Source organism: Stegodyphus dumicola, chromosome 6, assembly GCF_044657685.1.
Source record: "Stegodyphus dumicola isolate Sdum_Otavi_A_Nest chromosome 6, ASM4465768v1".
In the NCBI taxonomy this organism is placed as follows: Eukaryota; Metazoa; Arthropoda; class Arachnida; order Araneae; family Eresidae; genus Stegodyphus; species Stegodyphus dumicola.
In genome coordinates, this window is record NC_140773.1 from 121,995,942 (window position 1) to 122,011,288 (window position 15,347).

A 15,347-nucleotide genomic window follows, 5' to 3' on the forward strand; every position below is an offset into this window, starting at 1 on the left:
AAACATAAAGAAATTACATGTTACAATAATATTAAACTCTATTATAGTTTAAAGTAAAACAGATGATGTCCAGATTCAGAATTTAATGTCGTCAGGAATAGAACAAGATACTGAAGCTTATTCGGGCATTAATTTATAATCTATTTTAACGTTATCCGCGGGCCCCCCCCAAACTGGATCAAACTTATGTTTTTGTATAATAGCGACGACGCCGAGCCTAAACTAGAGTCTACTGCCGCATTCCTGTCACCGTTTGGTGGCTATACAGCTTTAGAGCACTTTCAGTGATTATTTGGTATTTATTATTTCAGATACTACGCATCTCTTTTTGCTCTTATTTACTATTAATTATAATATTATATCACAATGGATTAATGGTTAATAAAACAGCGAAAAATTGTGTGTCGGTTATAACCGATGAACAATCAAATGATGTCCAGAAAGAGAAAATTTTTCTTGCCGACAGTAACGATAAACAGCGAAGTGAAGTTCAGCGAAGTTCCGAGAATCGCCGCAAATAAACGGCTGCATCAGATGTTATTTACACGTAAAAATAAGAAGAAAACATCCTAGGTTCGACAATATTCTGACGGTTATATAAAATATGGCTTTATGAAGGGCTCTGATATATAGAGTAATTCAGTGTGTGCGGCACTTGTTATGCGGCATTATCTTGCACTTGTTATGCGGCATTATGAAGTGAACAATTCATTAAAAATGAAATCTTACTTCTTGATCCCTCAGTGTAAAAGAAAGACAAGGCTATGTGTCAGCAAGACAAAACCAGCATCACACGTCAATATCTGTTACTGGAATTCTACACAAAAAAGGAAACAGATTTCTATAAAGTTTTCGTCTTCTATTGTGACAGTGACAAACTACTGTGCTTTCTGTTTCTTAAAAACGGCACTTTATGCGAGTAAACCAAAGACAATTGATACGAGAAAAGAAAACTTTCTCACACTAAATTTAAGTAAATGCAATTTCGTTATAGAAATCAAGGTGCACAAGCAACAGAAATCGTATCGAGCATTCAGAAAATAATATATGAGTTATGATTAATTGTTTCACTGCATTAAAATATGTGAACATCCTCTCTATAATGAGCATTCTCTACATTACTGCACTCTTTTAGAGATTTTTAATTTTAGACAAGATACGCAATGGAAATTTTAAATTTCTAGCCCTAGAGAATAATTATTAAGAAAGAATGAATAACAAAGTTAAAAAAATTATGAACCAGATAACGAACAAAACACTTAAATTTTGAAAGAAATCAGAAGGTACCTTAAAACATTACGTCCTTCTTACACATATTTAATAACTTACTTTTATGAGGGTAATTATGTTATATCATTTAATACCTGCCAGTTAGTCGAAAACAAAAAGCTTCTCCTACAAATGGGGAAAAATCAGATAAATAAGGCCGAGACGTCAGTAAATTTATAAAGTTAAAAAAATTAACATTTTTTCTATTTCTTTACATTGTAAGGTTGCTGCTAGTTTGCGTAACTAGTTATTTTATGATGTAGATCTTTACTGTCACTTCTCTTTCCGTTTTCTCATCAGAATGCAAATTCGATAGAGTATTTAAGCTGAGGCTGTTAGATTGTAAGACAGGAGAGGAGATGTTTCTGCTGAGCGTATTTATATTGATTGCTCATAAGAGGTTGGCACTTGGAAATTTAGTTCAAGCGTTATGCAAAACGTCCTTATGCGTGGTACAAAGTGCTTCGGCACTTGTATCATTTTACTATCTTCTACTGAAACTTCAGGGATTTGAACCTGGCTTGAATGCTAGAACGAATTCTGGACTTCATCACAGAGGAGGTAAAGCCATATTTTACATAAAGGAGGTTTACAGACTCCAATCAAGACAGGAGAAAAATGGCTCTATCAGCGTAAAAGAATCTTCTGAACTGGGCACACTGATTAAAATGAAGGGTTTCTTAATCTTTAATTTAGCCGACAGCCTGCTATATTTTCTGAAGCGTCTACTGAGCAGACGACTGTTCCTTCTAAGAATTAACCCATGCTGAGTTCACGCCATTACTCTCATCACTTCCCTAATCCGATGATTAAAAGGCAAGCGCCGAAGCTATGTACATGGAAGATGGCGCAACGCGCACCATCAATAAAAGCTCAAGAAGCCTAACGCCTGAGTTTATCGTTCTATATCAAATCCAAACGATCGAACCTCGATAGATGAAGAAGTTAAAGCAAAAATCCGAAAGAGGATAACTATTCACGTAGTAATAAAAGTTGAAATCAGGACTTGACACAAGAAATCCCATCCTTGCTCTTGTCGAACAAATGGATGAAGCTACCACGCCAAGTAACTCCAATTATGATGTAAATGTTAATAAGAATGTTCCATATGCCGCAACGAATATAAATCAGGATAATGATATTGGAGGTAATGCAGAATTTCAGCACCCGAAGCAGACTTTCAGACTACTTCTTACTGTAGTAAAGGACTCCACGTATAAGCGAAAGGACTTCATAAAAATGATCAAAGATCCCCAATATGATAGACTTTAAAGGAAATAAAGTGTCTGATATGCACTTTAAAATTTCTGTGAGAAATACTCAGACTCACAGAAAAATGCTCCTTTTTGTGTCTAATTTCGTTAAATAACACGCCTTTATCTCGTAGAACACAGCCTTAAGGTAAGTATCTGAAGACTTAAAACAGACCACAGACACTAAAACCGAGAATATGCAAAGGAAATAATTTCCTTATGGTATCAAGCGTTGATACTGAGCTGATACTGATACATCAGTACCAAGCGTTGATACTGATGGGATTGTTGAGTTCATCCAAAACAATCCCATCTCAATCTATGCATCAAGCCATATACCTGATATCGTTAATCTTGGTCAAATCTAAAATACAATGCGTAAATTGGACATTAAAAAGGCCTCAGGACTTGACGGAATTACCAACAACGTGTTACGCAATTTATCTTCCAACACTATCGCCCAAATTCGTTGGAGTTACTAATGCCTGCCTGACTCTATGTTATTTTTCCAATCTCTGAAAAAGTGCTAAAGTCTTTGTTCTCGACAAGCCCGAAAGGCGCAGCACCAAAAAGGAGAATTTTCGCCGTATAAATCTGTTTTCCAATCTCAGCAAAATTTACAATCGCATTATATTAAAAAGAATAAATCCACATCTCCAACTGCTTCCCTACGATCCCGATCAGTACGGATTCAGGAAGCAGCTGTCCACTTCAAAGCAACTAGTCAGTCTAGTTGAGTTTATCGCGGCTGCTCTTCACCATAAGAAAAGCACTGCACTGCGCATACTAAATGTGGCGAAAGTATCCTCCTGCGTCTGACATAATAGACTACTAACCGCTCAAGATGAATTTTGGTCGGGATATTATTTTCCTCCTCAATTCCTTTCTTACCGGCCCACCAACAACCAAGCGATAAAGTCGCTGGGCACTGGTAGTTCGGTTCGAGGTTCGAATTTCGGGAAAGGGCTGACTGCATGAGCGTTTTCGTGGTTTTCTCAATGTGTAACGTGTAAACGAGCGAATTTCCCTTAAAACGTCAAGGCACCGCTCCCTTTAGAAAGATAGCCCTCTACTGCTTTGCCGTATTCTAATAAACCAAACCAATTCTTTCTTACCGACCGAACGTTTAATGTCAGTCAGGGAATGTCTATTCAACTTTCAGAAACATCATTGCAGGAGTGCTCCAGGTTTCCTGTCTTGCGCCCATCGATGTTTTCAGAAATAAGCTGGATCATAACTCTATGTTCGCTTGCCATGCCGACGATACTGAGGTAGCCGTGAGCTCTATCCTACCCAATAATGCCATCTCCAAACTTCAGAATTTTTTAGATGATAATGGTTGGTGCAGAAAATGGAAAATCAGTATAAATGGCTCAAAGTCTAAGTTCCTCTTAAAGGAGGCCCAAAATTTAGTTCCAAGATTCGAACCTCTACTTATTCGGGGAAATTTTGAACCGGGTAAATAATGTAAGTTATCTACGGGTTATTAGTGACCAAAGGTTCACATGGACTTGTCATATTAAGCACGCATAAGAAAATCCTATGTTATTGCCAACCAGTTTTCTGTACTCACCATATTCATAAAATTAACGTATGCATATTCCTATTATATCATTAACCTATTATTAACCTAATTCTACTATGTTCATAAAATCAACCTACGCATATTCCTACTATACAACGTACCTATGCAATATTCATAAAATAAACCTATGCATTATAAGGCCAATGCTATGCTATGGCATCTGCAGCCTGAGCGTCAGCCTCAAAAGCAAACTTCCACACATTCTAGGTAGTACCGAATAAGATTTTGAGAAGAATTGGGAATGATCATTACCTGATCGTAAACAAACTGATCCATGAAGGCTTGAAATTGGACTTATAATCGACCATATTACTAAAAACGCATTTCTTCAACACTAGAGTTAGCTATAACGCTGTAAGTTTTCAGAAGTTACTGAATCAACCCAGAACATAAATTGATCAGACCATTTTCTACTCACATGCTTAGAGATCACAGCTTTGTAGCCTAGCTTTGACTGCCAACGTTTGATTTTCTTCCGCAGACTGACTTTGGTCTGCTTTCGCTTCCCATTAGGTTACCCCACATGCAGTACAGAACCACAATGGTATCCCCACTTTTACCTCGCTTCCTTCACCGTTCATGGAGTTTCGCCTGCTAGCTCGTCAAAGTCATGTGCCCTCACTGTCTTAATTTTCTTATCTAACTTATTAAAGTATACCTAGCTTACTAAACATCAGCCATTAAATAATTAATCTCTTAATACACTGAAAAGTGATCAATATTTACCTTTTATAATATACAGTCTGTTTTATTTTTAGATTTCTGAATGTCTAGTAGTAACTTATGGAAATACCATATTCATAAAATTCTTATTAAAACCCTTTGAGTGCCATGGCCGGCTTTATCTGGTCATGAGAATTTTGTCACTTGCTTATAATTTAAGATATTTTACCTTCTTACTTTCATGAATAATAAATACCATCTTGATGAATGTAAGTTTATGAAAATAGACAATAAAGTAGATAAATTTGCAAATTTAAGTATTAAAGGCTTTGTCTAGCTACAGATCTTCATGAGAGATCCAAAAGACCGGGCCGCTCAGAAGGTTAATTATAGACTGACAATTCAATTTTTCATAAAGTATTATAAGAAAACAGTCAAAAACGCAGAGTTCTAAAGAAGGAAATATGCAAAGGAGCAATATATGTAATTAAATCAAATTAGAAGAAGTAATATATAATATGATCGGCCGTTAAAGCAACAATGCATATGAAAAATATATTTACACATCATAACATTTAAAATAGTTTAAGAACGAAACCATGGTTTAAAACTTTAGAATTTGAGAAAAGTGGTATTTTCAAATCTGGTAATGATAAGTAAAAGCCAAATGAAACTAATGAGGGTGGAAATGTAATAGAAAAGGCTGTAATAGTTTGACAAAACAATTAGCTGAATAATCGTAAGATCTCTAGGCTAATTTTGTTTTGAATTTTTTAAAATTACTATGCAGTCCAACGTCTATTAATGGACACTCGTCTTTGGCGGACAATCCTCATTAATGAGCAGTTCTTGTAGCCCAGTGCCTTAGACCCTTAAAATAGTAGCGCAGTACTTTTTACGTTTCGCAAACATTCTTTGACATTTTCACATTACCTAGTTAATCTACGTATTACGTAGCAAATCTAGACGTTATCTACTAGGCAGTCCTTAAAATGAAAATAAAATTTTTCTTACGCTCAAATTAATATTCAGACAAACAACTCAGTAATATTGGATATTTTAATTAAGAAAAAAACGCTATACTTTTATGCTATAAAGTTATGAGTAGTTTCATATAATAATTAGCAGATTGTAAATAAAGTGTATAAATATAACATATATTAGCAAATGTTAAAGCCAAGCAAAAAATATTTATTTACTGATTAATTTAGTGCAGTTATTAGCAGACTAAAAGGTGGTGTGGTGTGTGTGATTATGGCAAAGCCTCGAGGGCTATCTGCCTAAGAGGGATGCCTTCGAGGAGGACTTTCTAAGGGAAACTGATTCGTATACACGTTACACATGGAGAAAACCACGAAAACACCCATGCAGCCAGCCCGTTCGCGGGATTCGAACCTCGGACCGAACTACCAGTGTTCAGCGACTTTACCGCTCGGCCGCTAGCAGACTAAAAAAAAAAAATAATTATTGAAATATAACGGGGTTATTTATTTTTCCATATAAAGAATCAAGTTTATAGAATCTATCAATCAACAGAAGAGTTAATAGAATCAATCAATTAATAAAGTATGATACAAAGAATAAATTATACAGTGTAAAAGTGTTGTTACAAACGAAGAAATATAAAAATACGATAAAATTATGTTTATTTATTAGCGCAGGCTAATGTATGGAGACACTTTGAATTACACAGCAACTGACTTCTATAACAAGCTATGTGATTAAGCATGGAAAACAGATGCCGAACGCAAAATGCAGCAACATAAGGCTTCTAAAAAGCTGGAGGAGTAATAAGTATCTTGGAATTTCAAAAGTACATAACGGATCAAAAGGCTTTACCGTAAACACGCTTCGAAAAATCAGTTCAGTATGTAAATAATCAAGACAATACATAACTATTTACAGGTTTATTTACATAAGCAGCTATTCTAAATTACTTCTAAAATGAGAGTTCAACATTCATTGCCGATTAAATCTATTTCAGGAGCCATTCTCGAAAGCAATTGCAACAGTGTCGCTACAAAAACATCAAGCGCTGCTAACGGCTAAATAGGCAGCTACAACAAGGGTATCAGGAAGGAAAGGGAAGGAGAGAAACAATATTAGGGTTAATATTGTTTAGTTATTCCGGATAGTTAAGGTGTTCTTAACTATTCGGAATACATTTATTGGATAAATTGAGGAAACGTTATTTTGTACAGGATTCTGCATCTTTACAGAACAAATTTTAACTAGGTAATGTGTTCATTAGCAATTTTCGAACATTAATGGTAACATAAATGAGAAGCAAAAGTGGTTGCAAACACTACAAAATTTCCCAGTAATTATACGTATGTCGTTCATTCTTTTGTTATGAGTATCAAATATTATGCATTTGTGTAAGGATCTCTCATTAAAATTATGGGTGTATTAAATTTTGCATAAAATTTAGTTAGAACTGACCTGAGGAAAAAAGCAATGTATTCTAGTTTTGCATTAGTCAAAACTAAAATATAGTCAATGAACATTCCACTTTAGTGGATATTCGCTTTTAACTGTTAATTCTCATATTCTCTGACTACGAGACAAATACACTCACATTTACTAAACTTTCACTGGTAACAAAGCCGTGTCAGCTAACAAAATATCCTGTTGATTGATTGTAACATTTAGTTCCAATATATATGTAAATATTACTCTCGCATAACATTGCCATTCCAATTGTACATAATATTAAAATTCTTTTCCATATCATATGAACTGCTTTTTTTTTTTTTTTTTTTTTTTTTTCAATGAATGTGATTTTTCAGTCATGTACTCACCAGCAGCTGCGTAAAGAGTAGGTAACCAGTCCGTGACATGCATAAGTTGCGTTGAAGTTCTATGTTCTTTGAGTGACAATAATGGACTCCATATGAGTGCCGGCACTCGAACACCACCTTCGAAAGAAGTCATTTTTCTGCCTCGAAGTGGGTAGTTAGAAGAATAGCCATATCTGTTAGGATCAGTTTCGCCGCCATTGTCGGATGCGAAAATTATGATGCTATTTTCCAGTATTCTTTTTTCATATAAAGCTTTGAATATATTTCCTACTGAATCGTCCATAGCAGAAACCTTAGCTGTGGGAATAAAGAAAAAAAATTAAAAAGTTAATAATCGATGCGCTATGTTATTTCTCAAATCGGAAATTACATCTTCATACATTTAAAAAAAACTACAGAATATACGAAATGCGAAAAGAAACATTTTAAATGTATTATTGGGTCTTGCCTTTTAATATTATTTGATATAATTGAGGTTTATAACCTTATATATATTATATATGATTATTTGATATATTGAGGTTAAGGAATAAGATGGATGTATCTTGTTTATGTATAATTTATGCTATTATATATTTACACTGTACTTCAGAATATGTCATTCCTTGTCTAATTGAGAAAATGAGGAAGGTAAGTAGCTAGAAGGAAACTTGAGCTTTTCGGGGAAGCCAAGATCGACGGCCATTTATTATAGAATGGAAATAGAACAGTTTCTAAACTCATAATTCAATCACTGTCATTAAAATTGAAGAACAAACTTCTGAATCTAATGCTAGTCTTAGCATAACTTTTTCAAAAGATATTTGTAAGCTTAATTAATATGTTATATTGGCTAATCTTTGGAATATGGTAACAGGTAGTTTGGCGACATGAGAGATCATGAGACATGTCATGTGACATTTTCCGGAAAATTCCGATCGTAATTTTAGCTAATAAGCACAACAATTTCGCTGCTAAAGTGCAGAATCGCCCGCTTATTTCTTTGGCGCTTTTTACAAGAGTAAGAAGAATTGGATCTTTGTCAATTTTCTTTGACTTTTTAACTGAAAATAGGTCGATGTGTACATGGATAAAGTCAAGAGTGTGCGCAATGCCATTTTTGTGCAATTCTGAGATTTTTTTTTCAGTGAAAATAGGTCGACGTGTACATGGATACCGCAATTCTTAAAAACGCGCGGAGCAGTGGGCGATTCTGCACTTTCTCCCAATTTCGCACATAATCTTCGTCATGATTAAGCACTTTTGTTCCACAAAAGTTCTAGCATAAGCGTAATTCGGCTAGCAGATTGTTGGAAAAAAATTTTGAGTAAAAAAAAAAAAATTGCCTTTACTTCGTGAAAACAAAATGGCGTCCAAAAAAAAAACTAGCAGGTTGCCGTAGCAGAGTTCGTCGCCAAGTTACCATAATCCGAAGATTTACCGTTATCTTTTATGGCAACTCTGTCAGCGACGCTTTAATTCCCATAATTCATCTGTCTGAGCTAGTTTCGGTGAGTTCTGGCTTTTGAAACAGTGTGTTACTTTAGAATATCCACTTTAGGCCATTTTCCCCCGCCCCGTGTGAATCGTAAACAATTGTTGATTGAGTTCTCAAACTGTTTTCACAATTTATTTCCGTTTAGTGTGTTTCGATTCGTCAGAATTGCACGGATGACTTCAACTACAGTAAGTTAGAGAAAATAAATGCTGTGCAGTAATGACGACATGTGTTTCAATTTCAAAAGAGATATGAAAAGGCTTTGAAATGCCTCTTTTAAAGTAACAGACTGCTTTAGAAGTCATGCTTAATCAGGAATCTGGTTTTAGGTATTTAATTTACAATTTGATTTTTCTAAATAATATTTTCTTGGATTCTAAGGATCCCTCAAAGTGTAAGATTTGTTTGTTTCTTCAATTTTAATAAATTTTAATTGTATACAAATTGTTTCTTGAATTTTTAAATTGTCAAAAGAATGTTTCTAAACTTTGAATTGTACAAATTATTAGTATAAATAAAACTTCAGTGTAATTTTAATATTCTTGAATGTTAAGTTAAAGGCGAGACGATAGTTTATCTTTACTGTAGAAAGTTTAAGCATCTGTAAATTAAATATAAATTAGATTTAATCTTACGTAGTTTTCAAAACTTTCTTACGTTTAACCAAAGGGCTTCTTCCAGAATTTGACGAGTCTGACCTTTCCCTGTACTTTATCTTCCGACGAGTTGGCATTTAAACTTCGTATGGCTAACACCAGACGCAGGCCAACTCCAACAGCGTTCGTTCTGTTACTTTCGTTCAATATTAGGTATTAATACAACATTCTCGTTTCATAGGGAACTTTTCAGCCCCCCCCCCAGTAATACCACTGAATTTTGTGTTTCCTTTAGACTTTGTTGCGAATTTCTCGGGAAATTGTCATTGAAAACAAAACAAAGTCAAGTAATGCTAAAATAAAAGTCTCAAATTTCTCTAAACCGTTTATTAACTCGTTTTCATTAGTATATTGTTACATGTTTATAACATCTACGAAAGGAAACAAAATGTCATTTTTAAGAATGTCTGACTAACTTTTGCTTCTGCCAATAAAGCTGGATACTAAGATAATTTTATTTATTTATTTTTAAAATTAAAAATCTCCCATGTACGTACCATGTCTTAGACATTAGGTAGCCTTTAGAATGGTGCAGTTTGTAATTTAATACCAGTTTTTTTTTTTTTTTTTTTTTTTTTTTTTCCATGCGTAGTCGTAATCCAAGCCGTCAGCAACGGCAAATGTTTAAGTTTCTGACGTGTTACTAGTAATTAAGACACAATAACACGCCGAATAAATACTAAATCAGAAGTCAAACAACAAAAATCAGCGTTATATTTACCAAATTTTGTAAATTTTTGTAAATTTTGTTAATTTTAAAATTTGGTAAATATAACGCTGATTTTTGTTGTTTGACTTCTGATTTAGTGTTACTAGTAGTTTACTTCTTATGTTTATTGTTGGTGTTCAAGATAACACCGAAATAGGCATAAGCTGTCAGGTGTCTAGATCTATCACTAACGTAGCGTGAGTTTCACGCATTACTTAAAAATCTTGAGAGTTCATTTAAAGATTTTCTTTAGACCATCCAAAAACGGCGCTTGCAGGGGTTATTGCAGTGAATACAAGACATGCATTTTACGAAAACTTTTCTACACTTTGGATGTAGCACAGGGTGCAAATATTGAAAACTACCGTAAACTAACGAATGAGAATCCTGGACGTTTAACACTTTTAACAAGTCTGAAATATTAAAATAAGTTTGAAATACGAAATTTTTATTAACTTTCTAATGCACTTTATTTCTTTGTATATGTAATGTTAAAAAAACTAATTTAAAAAATCTGATGTGTACACCACATGACTTCCTTGTACGGAATATTAAATTATACGCATTTTTTCTTGCCTTTTATTTAAACTTATTAGATTGAATTAAACCTACTTCTCCGACAGCGCATAAACCACAATAGAATAAATGCATTCTTTAAAATTCACTTTGTTTACCATAGCGACACTCTGGCGCTAGGTTTACTTAACAGTGTTATATTTCGTTCGTATTATAACTCAGAATGCACAAAATTTATATCATTTAGAGAATTATCTAATCGGTGCCACATGTTCTATTCAAATACTATATAAAGCTAAATAAAGCTAGAACGATGTGTAAAAGAAATTAAGCAAACAAAACAAAAAAGAAACAGTTTTTCACAGACTATTGAGTATTTCTCATTCAATTAATTCAGTTCTCACTTCACAAGAAGGTAAAAATACAAAAACTCAAAATATCTAAATTAAAAATTACGAAGTAAACACTTATTTCCTCGAAAAAATTCCAGAAAGGATTAAGCATGATTTAATTGGCAATAATAAATGAAGGTGTTATCTTTGTTGTTGCGAAGCTACGTTTCTCTAGATTGGCAACAAATCCACTAGTCTGCTGTTTCAAATGTAAACAAACAATGGCCGCCATCAAGAAAAGGATTAGGCTTAGCGGCACTTAAACAACTTTAAAATTGTTGATAATTCTAAAAATATTGCATAGAGATTTACTAAAGGCATAAAAACCTTAACCGAAAGATAAAAAGAATATAATTCAATCATTTTTAAAGCAAAAAATGTACAATTTACAAACATATAAGAGTAATGAAACTGAGATCACTGAGCCGGGTAACAGAGTGGACATACATATAAATATATTTATATACGTTTGGTGCGGCCGATTGCAACCAAAATACAAGGTGCACATCTACATGTTATAGCAGTCTATATACAAAATTTCGATGTTCTCAGGCTGCTTGTTTTTGAGTTATGCGAGATACGTACGCACGTACGTACATATGTTCGTACAGACGCCACGAAAAATTCTCTTCAGAATTCATTTTAAAGCAGTTTTATAATTTTTTTGGAGGAAAATAGTCTTTTATTCTGTCCTTACGTACAGATATCACGCAAAAACATCGTTAAATTGCATTCGAAAGTGGTCAAAGTGGATATTTTCGTTGAAATATGCTGCCTGAAGCTTTTCGCGATTACAATACTTCCTTTTTACTTCGTACAAGAAAGTAAAAATGAGACAGTAGAAATTTCAAAATGTTTCATCCTCTTGTACTGAATGCTGTTGCGTGCTTCTTCAGTGAAAGAAGGAAAAAAGAAAATATAGTCTGAGAAATTTGCCTCCCCTCCTTCAAATAAATAATTTAAAATAAAATAAAAAAATAACAAAAAAATAGCATTTTAAATTTTTTAATAGGTTATTTTTCAATTTTTTTCTACTCTTATGATCGTGATAATGAACAATTTCTAAAATTAATTCAAGAATTTCTTTAAGACCAAAAGGCTGACAAAGGCTGTTCAACACTGTTTTGAATAATATTGATGTAGTATTCTCATTTAACTCAATATTTTTAGAAAGTTCTTCATGCATTTATTCTTTTGTAATTTCGAAATGTTTTTTAATGTTTGAAATTTTTTGTCCATAAACAACAACAAGTCAATCGGATCATAAGTGCAATACCTCTAATTTCTGTTTATTTGGCTTATCATGAATGCTTAGTATGTTGATGTTCACAATCGCAAGAAATATAAGCAATTATGTGACTTCATGAAAATAGACGGTTGGAACGTCTAATATTTAATTGCTGACCCCGATGAAGAATTTGTTTCATAGAATAGTATTTATTTATTTCAGAGAGAAAATGCTTACCAGCATGAATCCTTCTTGGTTCGTGCTTTATATAACTAAATTTTTCAATAATTTCTAAAGGTGCTTGGAGAGGATCATAGCTATTACCAATATGAGGAGATATTTCAGCAAGGTACAAAAATAGTGGCTGGAACGGATACGTCGCTACTTAAGCAATACATCAATCAAAATACAAGCTTAATATAAATTTAAAGTATTTAATCAAATATTACCAAAATTTGTAATTATAAAATGCATCATTATTCCCATAAATTTAACGTTCATTGCTGCCCAAAACCTGAGACTTAATTCAAGTTCTCTAGTTATAAATAAAGATTCTGTATTTGAGTGTCAGTAATAGTCAGCTGCCTTTTGGGGATTTAGTAACTAAATTCAATTTAAAAAGATGCCGTATTCAAATTTCTTGTCAAGTAATTGAGATTTTGAATTGAATGAATTAATATAATGCAAGGCAAGAAGAAATACGATATTGTGAAAACTCCCTTTCCGGTGGTACAACATTATCTATTTGCTCAGTGTGGTAGCAGTACGTTAATCTACAAAGCTTTTTGTTGCACTCATTCGAAGACCCAATTTGATGCTCTATGAGGATGAGCAAAAAGCAAATCGCTGAATATCTAACATCTGAATTAAATTCTCTGAGCTTCCCACACATCAAAACATTTACACCTGTGGGGGCTACAGCTCTCCGAGAAATCGCCTTGCAAATATATCTCGAGCCACTGTCCAATTAAAGCCAGGTCTTGGTCTTGCCAATAGGTTGTAATTATTAAATAACATTAAGCTGGCGTTCATTGGCATCGACATTTTTTGTTTAATCATCTGCACAACCTATAATTTATTCAATATAATATATTTAAATCTTTGACTGATCTGTACGTAACTGCGCTTGTTTCATCAATACAAAAGCATACCCTTCGCTAAAACCCATAGTTTAGTATTTTGATCCTTTCTGAATTTTTTGTAAAAAGTTCAATTTTTACTTTTCATATGAAATATAAAAATGCAAAGCATACACGCTACGTATTTATGAAATTCCATTTTACATATCATTTGCTGCATGTACACGGGTTATTAGTAGATTGAACACAGAACCGATGAGAGCGTGATAAAATTTATTTTTTATCAAAGGAACACCTCACAGTTCTGGAACTTTCCACAAAAAATAATCGTACAATTCTTCACAGTTTCATAGAGTAAACTTATTAATTAAGCTTCAAATAATTAAGAACTCTAAAAACGCAGTGCCAAACGCTCCTAAAAGGCGAAGCTCTCTCGGATATCGCTCTGAACTAACAACTACAGCTAACTGATGCTCTCGCCGGTTTCACATATTTTTCCCCGAGCGCCAAAAAAACTGTAGTACTTCTCGAAATTGGCAGAAAGACATATGAGGGACGGATACGGTTACAGCTACATAGAGCATCAGTTACAGTTATTCATTTGTAATATCCATCATATTTATAAAGGGACCGGACCAAAATGCTGACAGATGATCGCCAATCCCGCCGATTTTTCGCGATTTCTCGCCAAAAACTCTCTTGCCAAATCGTCGCCAGCTTGGCCTTATCTCGCCAATTTAGCTAGATAGCACTTTGTTCAATGTTAAATAGACACTGCCCTCTTTCTTACTATTCCGGCATATCTTCGGTTCTTATTTTCATGTTACATTATACAAAAAAATACTGAAATTCCACTAAAAATATTTACATATGTACAAATTTCGTAATATTGCCCTCTTCTAAATGACTGCGCAACTCGGACAATATAATCCCTGAGCAGGAAGCCCTATTTACAAATAAGGAAAAATCAGTGCAATAATAAAGCAATAATTTCAATAAATCAAACATTAAGTCAACAATTAAATGCATAAATTTACAAATTTTATACAAATATGAGTATGGTCTTAGTATATCTTTTACATTATATAGGAACTACGTACTATGGCCATAGTAAGAGGCTAACCTATTGTAATGAATGACTTTAGGCTTAGACTTTGATGACTTACGAATCCGAACTACGACGTCATTCAGCCTATTTAGGACTGTATAAGGACAGCCCCAAGGCAATTGCAGTTTAAGAGAAACGTTTTTCCGTCGAATCGGATTTCATAACCACATCTTCTCACCTTCTTTGAATCGATGTCCTGTAGCTCTCCTGTAGTATCTGGTCTTCTTCTCAATCGCCAAATTGACTCGCTGTCTTGCAAAACTGTGTATCGTTTCAAACCGTGCCTGGAGATCTTGAGTGTACTCCTTAGGCGATGAAGGCGCATCAGGAGGGGGGCTAAACAAGAGACAACAAGGCAGACGAAGGTTACGACCGAAGACCACCTGGGGTGGGAAATAGCCAGCAGCATCGTGAACAGCAGTGCTATAATACAGGAAGAAAAGTTATAACCTTTGGTCCTAATCCAGTTGGTTTCTGAAAACCATTAGCAAGAGGTTATTAAGGATGGTTCAATTAAACCTCTCAATCATGCCGTCTGACAGGAGATGTAAACGTGTAATCTGGGCTTTGTCAATTCCGAGTAGCTTGCAACTTTAATTACAGCCGAGGTA

General features: G+C 34.1%; 1 protein-coding gene across 2 annotated transcripts in view; it reads right to left on the bottom strand.

Moving 5' to 3' along the window:
* The window catches only part of LOC118190561 (arylsulfatase B-like), a 51,392-nt gene that overhangs the window by 12,542 nt on the left and 23,503 nt on the right, over positions 1-15,347 (bottom strand). For both annotated transcript variants that reach the window (XM_035361298.2, XM_035361297.2), the window contains exons 7-8: positions 12,787-12,913; positions 7,572-7,868 (exon numbers count right to left, since the gene is read on the bottom strand). In XM_035361298.2, coding sequence (XP_035217189.1) covers positions 7,572-7,868; positions 12,787-12,913 — 424 coding nt within the window. The remainder of the gene's footprint in view (positions 1-7,571; positions 7,869-12,786; positions 12,914-15,347) is intronic.